The 8,176-nt window shown below is 35.6% G+C and overlaps 1 protein-coding gene across 1 annotated transcript in view; it reads left to right on the top strand.

The window, feature by feature from the left end:
- Positions 1–663: 663 nt before the first annotated feature.
- Positions 664–8,176, top strand: part of GPATCH1 (G patch domain containing 1) — a gene marked incomplete at its 5' end in the record, with an annotated part of 13,841 nt that continues 6,328 nt past the window's right edge. The window contains 10 exons of the mRNA XM_010190077.1: positions 664–798; positions 1,083–1,168; positions 1,588–1,748; positions 2,089–2,186; positions 2,353–2,411; positions 2,607–2,849; positions 3,615–3,762; positions 4,467–4,546; positions 5,388–5,592; positions 6,196–6,483. Of these exons, the coding sequence (XP_010188379.1) occupies positions 664–798; positions 1,083–1,168; positions 1,588–1,748; positions 2,089–2,186; positions 2,353–2,411; positions 2,607–2,849; positions 3,615–3,762; positions 4,467–4,546; positions 5,388–5,592; positions 6,196–6,483 (1,503 nt within the window). The remainder of the gene's footprint in view (positions 799–1,082; positions 1,169–1,587; positions 1,749–2,088; positions 2,187–2,352; positions 2,412–2,606; positions 2,850–3,614; positions 3,763–4,466; positions 4,547–5,387; positions 5,593–6,195; positions 6,484–8,176) is intronic.

Raw genomic sequence — 8,176 nt, 5'->3', positions numbered from 1 at the left:
CTCTGGATGGCATCCCTTCCTTCCAGCTTGTGAACTGCACCACTCAGCTTGGTGCCATCCCCAAACTTGCTGAGGGTGCACTCAATCCCACTGACAAAGATGTTAAACAGTACTGGTCCCAGTACCGATCCCTGAGTAACTCCACTTGTCACTGGTCTCCAGTTGGACGTAGAGCTGTTGACTGCAACTCTCTGGGTGCGACCATCCAGCCAGTTCCTTTTCCAGTGAGTGGTCCATCCATCAAATCCATGATTTTCCAGTTTAGTGACCAGTATGTCATGCGGGACAGTGTTGAACGCTTTGCACAAGTCCAGGTAGATGATGTCAGTTGCTCTTTCCTTATCCACTGAAGCTGTGACTCCATCATTAAAAGGTCATCAAATTGGTCCTTTTACAGGAAAAAAAAATTGTTCTCAAAACTTGTTAGAATTTAGGATTTCTATCTGAACACTTCATGCTTTTACTTTAGCAGTGTACATCAACAGTGTATACAAATATTGAAAGTTGAATGGCAGTACATGTAAACTGTCAATGCTTTTTACTGCAGGGTGGCTACTGTTTGATCCAGTTCTTAATTGCAAGGAAGAAATGGCATCTTGAACGAGTGGAGAGTCCGTTCTTTATGCAATGTTTTGGCTGAGATTCTGATTTATCTGATTGTAGGTGAACGAATTAAAAAGCCAGTTCCTCTTCAAGAACAGACTGTTAAAGATGCAAAGGGACGATATCAGCGTTTCCATGGAGCGTTTACTGGTGGTTTCTCTGCTGGTTACTTTAACACTGTTGGCACAAAGGAAGGTTGGATATTTTTCTGTTTTTTGGGAAGGGTTTATCAATTACCATAATTTAATATTAGTGAAAACAAATCAAATTTAATTAAGCATTTTTTTTTCTGCTCTTCATTATACTGTAAATAGTTGAACCGGTATTTTTGAGGATATTCCCCCTTGAGTTTTTGTACTGCAGTATTATAGATGTTCTCTTGATGTATCCTTAAGATGTAAGGTTGAAATGTTTGAATTGTTTCCAGATATTATGTTGCCATTTACAGTACCTTACTTAGATACTTACTTTCTTTAAAGGATGGACTCCTTCAGCTTTTGTATCATCACGGCAGAACAGAGCAGACAGAACTGTTCTTGGACCAGAAGACTTCATGGATGAAGAGGTAAATTTACAAAGGAATACAGATCTTTTGGAAGTAGTTGCCATGACAGCAGGTTTTTCAGGCAATGGAATCTTCTCAAGAAAAGTATCGAAAATGGAAGCAACTTGCTTCTATAGAATGTTATACTGCTAGGTCCTAGAGGATGTTCTGTAGATTCACTTAGGAAGCTCCTGTCATCTCAATGTTAGAAAAAAACCCCAGAACTCAACCCTTTAATTTTCTTTATTAGAAATGCTTTTGCAGTTGTTTAAAGTATGACCATTAAGGTTATTGAAAAAGCAACTGTATAAATGACTTGAAAAATTTAGCTACTGTGAGAGTCATATCCTGTTTTCTTTCCTTTACCATTACAGTAGTTAAGCATTTGAGAGAAACGTGTTTTTAATCTCATTTTTTCCTGTTTTGTGTATATTTTCCAGGATCTTAGTGAATTTGGGATAGCACCAAAAGAGATTACAACCACAGATGATTTTGCATCCAAAGCTAAAGACAGAATAAAAGAGAAAGCTAGACAGATTGCAGGAACAGTTGCTGCCATTCCAGGAACCACCGCATTTGATGATTTAATAGGACCATCAAAGTAAGTAAATTTAAATAAAAGTGAACCAAATAATTCCTTGTGTTGTATTGGTTAGAAAAGTAATGTTTGGCCACAGCAGTAGAGAAAGAGACTGGATGATCTGCAGTGTTCCACTTTCAAAGTGGCCAGCACTGGATTTTTGTTTTGTATGTGTAGACTTGTACCAGGTAAACATTTACAAACTGAGATGTAGTGTATATGCAAATAGTGATACAATCAGATTTGATTTTAAAGTGAGGTATGAGAACATAATTTCAGATGCTATATCTGTATATTATTTCTCAAAAAGTATAAAAAATGTGGCTCGAGGTAACTTTTTTCCCCTTTGTTTTCTTTTTAGAATAACAGTTGGGATTGAACTCTTACGAAAAATGGGCTGGAAAGAAGGACAAGGAATTGGACCGCGAGTCAAAAGAAAGCCACGCAGACAGAAACCTGGTAAGTTCAGTGAAGTTCCCGAACTCAGTAGAAAGTCAGCATTCATGGACTGATTAGAAAGTTCATTTTAAAGCCTTATTTTATTTGGTCTTACTTATTTTTCTTAATCTTAGAGAAATTTAATAAAGAACTGTAATTTACTGTGATGCTATGATGTCTCTTACAGACCCTGCGGTGAAAGTATACGGTTGCGCATTGCCACCTGGACTGTCTGAGGGTTCTGAGGTACGGAGCTGGCAAAAGTTGTTTGTTGACTTATGTAAGAACGTGTGCTAACACACTTTAAAAAAACCAACAAAGCTTTTTTGATGTCTTTGAACAATATTTTAACACGCCATTTCAAGTTTTGTTAAAAGTATTCATATTTATTATGCTTAGAAAGTTTTTAATGTAACTAAATATACTTTTATTTTGTGCAAGGATGAAGAGGATGAATACCAGCCAGAGAATGTGACATTTGCGCCAAAAGATGTAATGCCTGTAGATCTGACTCCAAAAGAGAATGTCCATGGACTTGGCTATAAGGGTTTGGACCCCTCACAAGCTTTGTTTGGTGCATCTGGAAGAGAACACCTGAATCTTTTCACAGGTCCTGAAGACACAAGCAATTTAATTGGTGATCTGAGACACAGTAAAGGAAGAAAGTTAGGTATTACGGGTCAGGTAAGGACATTTTTTAATGCATTGTATTACTAGTGCAGTAAAACTTACATTTTGGGGTTTTTTCTTCTGTGGAAGGCACCTCATCATTGTCAGGTTATTTAAGAATCTTTTCAAGAACAGGGTGGTTTGGTTTTTTTTTTCTTTAATTCATATGAAGATGTGGGCAAATCTTTAGAACTTTTAAATGCCTTCACTTATGGATATTGTTAAAGAGCACTATAAGATACTCTGAATAGTTGGACAAAATTCTTGTGTGACTCTGATTAGAGAAAATTAATATTCAGTATGGTTTTGGTTGACTTTTTTGTCATCAATTTTACTTTCAGTAATGCTTAACCTGTGAGCTAGAGAGGTTTTGCTTCTCTCCATGATATTTGTAGTTCTTATGTAGAAGCACTGTCAATTTATATTTCTGGGAATTATACTTGTCTCATTTTCACACCAACTTTTTTCCTTTTGAGACCCTGGGTATTTTTTTTTTCTTTTTGAGACCTTAATCCACTCTTAGTCAGCTGTCCTCATCCTGTACAGTTTGCTTTTGTGTTTGGTGAGGGTTTGTTTTGGTTTTTTTCACTAGTTGGTAGCACTTTTATTTGTGAAGCTGTACGTTTTTCCCAGTGTGCATATGTATACTGGACATCTTATACAATACAGATGGACAGACAGACATGTAGATGTGTTCTGACATGTGACTTAAAAATACCGGTTTTACGCTCCTGAATTTTTTTTTTTTTTTTTTTTTTTTTTTTTTTAAATATATTTTAGGCTTTTGGTGTAGGAGCTTTAGAGGAGGAAGACGATGATATTTACGTGACTGAAACACTGTCAAAATATGATACAATTATAAAAGATGAAGAACCTGGAGATGGTTTGTATGGCTGGACAGCGCCTAAGCAGTATAAATCCAAAAAAAGTAAGAACTTTAGTTCTGTCTAAAGAGTTGGTGTAATTTGTATTTGGGAAACAAAATACAAAATAAGTGTAGTCTCTATTTTCCAAGTATTTTAATTTTCAATGGACTGCTATCTTCTAGCCCTAATATCTGAAACTTCATGTAGTCTTCCTCCTATATTGAAGTGTCTAATTATGGAAATAATTTTCAAAGTCCTCCACTTATCACAGTGTAGATTAAATCAACAAATTATAATTTTAAAAGGACAGTATGTGCTGCTTTGTGAGATACAATGTTTAACTCCACTGAAGGAAATAAATTCTTGTGAATCATGGCTACAAAATATGATGCAGTACTTATGAAGAGATTTTTTTTTTCAGGTATACTTGTGTATTTTCAAATAACATGTGTAACCTTGTAGTGATTTCTGTAGTTCCTTTTAGTTGTACACAATCCACGGCACTCGTGATGCTATGCACAGTGGTGGTACTGTTGTGTCACCTTTAGTTGTGGTCCTCTTACAGCAATATCTCTGGCAGTAGTTTTTTAGCTGTATAATACTAATCCAGATTCAGAGTCCTTAATTTTAAATGAAAGGCAGTGAAGACACAGAACTACAATTATGCTCCATAAAACATATTGCAAAATGGAAAATATTCAGAAAAAATGCTTTTTGCCAAACATACGTGATTTTAATATTGACCAATTCTGTGCTTATTTTGTAGGGTCTGAAAGAGAAGTTAGATATATAGGCAAAATCTTAGATGGTTTTTCCTTGGCATCAAAATCGTCAGCTCCACGCAAGGTAAGTAGATATTGATATTTTTGTATTAACAATACCGTCAGCAAATTGACACGTGACCTGTATAGATTTTACTGTTGCTCAGTGTTTTTTAGGTTCTTTGAAATAAAAGTTCTGGTCAGCCATAAAGATTGCTGAATGAGCAAAATTATAGTGTTGGAGGCTGTTCAGTACAAACCTAAAATCTGTCAGACTAGTGGATGAAAGTTTGCCTGTGTACTGGCTTTGAGTAAATGCCTTCCACACTATCCACTGTTATTTGGCGTAAAGTTGGAAGAATGGTTTGATTTAAACTCGAAATAAAAAGTGTACATCTTTTGCTTCTAGATATTTCAGATGTAACATTCAGTTTTCTGTAAAAATCAGGCCCCGTGCTTCATCCACTTCACTGTTTTGCTGACAAGTTAATTTGTTAGCCCTACTACCAGGTTTGCATTATTTATGGCACACACATTTGCATAACTTAGAATGACAGAGTTGTGTCACATGGTCCTCTTTCTAATGAAGAAAAAGGAAGAACATTTGCGTGGTATATAAACTTGCATTGTATAGGAGGTGCAGGGATAACTTTTGAAGTAGCAACTTGAATGAAGGAAGTGGGAGAAAAGGACATTGAAAGACATTAAAATACAGTAAGCACAGAAGTAGTCAGTAGTCCAGTTAATTGATTAAATCATGTGACTTCTGCTTTTAAAGAAAATAATTATTAAGCAATACCACGACCATTTTCTCAAATAAAAGCAATGCATATTAAGACTCTAGTTAATTTTGCTGTGGCTTGATGTGTATGTTTTCCTATTTTTCATAATTGTTAATATGTAACAATTCAACAATTTTTTCCAAGATTTATCCACCACCTGACCTGCCACGAAATTACAGACCAGTCCATTACTTTCGACCTGTGATAGCAGCTGGGAATGAAAACTGCCATTTACGGAAGGCATTAGAGGAGTCAACTGGAAAACTTGAGACTGATACAACACAACAAAGTAGGCATGCTTTGAATGCATCTCAGAGGAGGGAACGACTAGGAGAGACTGGTCTAAAAGGTATTGATACAAGCGACCACACTCTTGCTTGTGTTTGTTGTCCCCTGTTTGTTTATGTAAGTCTTGAATGCTCTCTTCTAATAAAAAGGTGTTAAATCTGGTTGGATTAGCTAGAATACCTTGTCCTTGTCAGTTTCATCACAACAGGTGAACTGTTGATATATCTGCCTGTACTTTCATTTACTTAAATCTTTTAAAGAAGAAACGTTTTTGTGGGATGTGTTATTTTGGGGGCTTTTTTGTGCGTCCTTATGAATTCAGATTATAGTAGACTGTGAGAGGTTTATTTCCTGTAAAAAAAGTTTCACTGAAATACACGCAAATTCAGTAAAAAGATAATTTGTAAATGTGGTTTGCTTTTGTATCTACAGTAGTAAAGTTCACAAATTAAGATGTAAATATATGGTAAATAGCATAAAAGAGCAATAGTGGCCAATTTTTTATCTGCCATCTCTGCCATTATACTGTTTATTGATGCTTAAGAGCAATTTTTCTGAATGTATATGTATAGTGGTAGGCTTTTTTACTCCACTAAAATGATACAAATAGTTGTAGTAATTTTATCTTTCTGTTTATCTCTTACTACTTTTTTTGGGTTTTTAGGTCCAGCTCCTTCTGTTTTGGAATATCTGTCTGAGAAGGATAGAGAAAGACTAAAAGAAGTGAAACAAGCATCTGAACAACAAATGAAAGCAAAAATGTTGCCTCAACAGTCACAAAATAGCAGGTTCCAGCCAGCCTCCCCAGATGATGCTTCTCAGAAATGGCAAATGTTATTGGGGGGTCAATTAGCAAATGCTGGTTCCAGTGACTTCAAACCATTTGCAAGAAATCCAGAAAAACAAAAAAGATATGAGAGTTTTGTGAAAAGTCTTAAACAAGGAGAAAAAGGTAACTGAAGAGATTAATCTTGATGTTTTAATATTTATTTGAAAAAATATTTCTTGATTTTCTTGTTTTTTTTCTTCCCCTCCCTGCCCCCCCTTTTTTACCCTGTTGCATTTTATGTTCACTATGAGTTCTCTTCACAAATTCCACATAATTTCTGTCTCTGCTTCTTTTTAGGGCCAATATTAAAATATTTTTTTACTGATATTTAATTGTATTGACTTCAGGAAAGCTGCTCAGTAATTTAAGTGCCAGCAAAACATGGTTTTAGGCATTACATTTCATACTTCTATGCTGTACCAGAAGTTAAGTTCTCCAGGATGTTCTACTTAATTGCCTGTATTTCAGGGTTTCCCTTCTTTCATTTGACAAAGTAGACTTCAGCCTTGGCCAGGACCATAAACTAGGGAACAAGCATTTTCATTTAGTTTGATTCTCTCTAAGGAGTAAAACTGACAGAATCTATAAAGGCAGAAAGATTATCTGGTCACAGTAGAATGGAATTTTTTACCTTTTCCCATGCAGACAGGAAAAATCAATAGAAAACCCATACCCTGTGCTTCCAGAGGAGATAAGGACCCCAAAGTGAATGAAGTAGTTCAAGCTTGTCAAAGCTTGTATTACATGTTCTTTGGATACTCAGACTGCCACTGTCACTTATGTTCTTCTCAGAAAAATTTATGGCTGTAAAATCATAGCAAAAATGCAGAGCTCTTACACAAAACCAAAAAAACCCAACCTGCTTCATGTGCTCTTTTCAAGCTATGCCAGTCTTCTTCCGTTTTGTTTAGGTTTTAGCTATTAAATGGTACTGTCATGTATCTTGTGTTAAACCAGGTACTTAGGATGAACTCACTTCTGGTGAGTACCTCAGTACTGTGATTTTTCTGTACAGCATAAAAAACTGATATCTGGTTTAGGGAGATCATCCTCATCAGGTGAATCTAGATTGTCTTAAAATAGAAAAAAATAAGGTTGGATTGTTTTTTAAATTTTAATGTACAAAGGGGCTATTGGGCAAGAAGAAAAAGGGTACCGGCAAAGTTTTCTGGAGGAAACGCGATAGTGTCAGGTAGAAAACTTGGTTTTGTTATTTTAGGGTTTTTTTAAATAATGCTTTTCACTGTATGAAAAAAGATTTCCTGGTCATTAGCCTCTTCTGGTTCCCACACTGGTACAGACTACTGGAACTTTGAATGTACAGTTCCTCCATTCAGGACTTGTGTTGTCCCTGTGTAAAACTGAGTACCTCTTATGACTGTAAGTGCCTCCTTAGTCATAACGATGAAAATGCAGAAATATTTGAATAACTGAAATGATTAAGATTCTGGTTGTGAGAGTATCTTTGCTTGACTGGTGTTATTTTCTGTTCCTTCTGGGAGCAAATGTGAACACGTTGCTTTAAACACGATCTGTATTGATTATGAAAATCTGTTAACAAATTCTCTATCTATCAGTGAACACTTTAAGTACCAGAAAGCCCCTTGAAGTTACAAAACCCTGGCCAGGCTCACTTACTGGTTAACTTTTTTGTTCTGTGTTTTAGTTATTTGATAAAGCTTTGGATTATACTTTTTTGTTTTAAACACCTATTAAATACATTAAGTATTCTGACCATTCCTTAGAGGGCAATGATTAAGGAGTCAGAATTACAAGTAAAATTGTTTAAAATATCTACCTTGCATTTGGCAAATGA

This window comes from Mesitornis unicolor, unplaced genomic scaffold, assembly GCF_000695765.1.
Source record: "Mesitornis unicolor isolate BGI_N332 unplaced genomic scaffold, ASM69576v1 scaffold21388, whole genome shotgun sequence".
NCBI classification, from domain to species: Eukaryota; Metazoa; Chordata; class Aves; order Mesitornithiformes; family Mesitornithidae; genus Mesitornis; species Mesitornis unicolor.
Note: the sequence above shows the minus strand (reverse complement) of the source record. Positions and strands in the feature narration are given on the sequence as shown.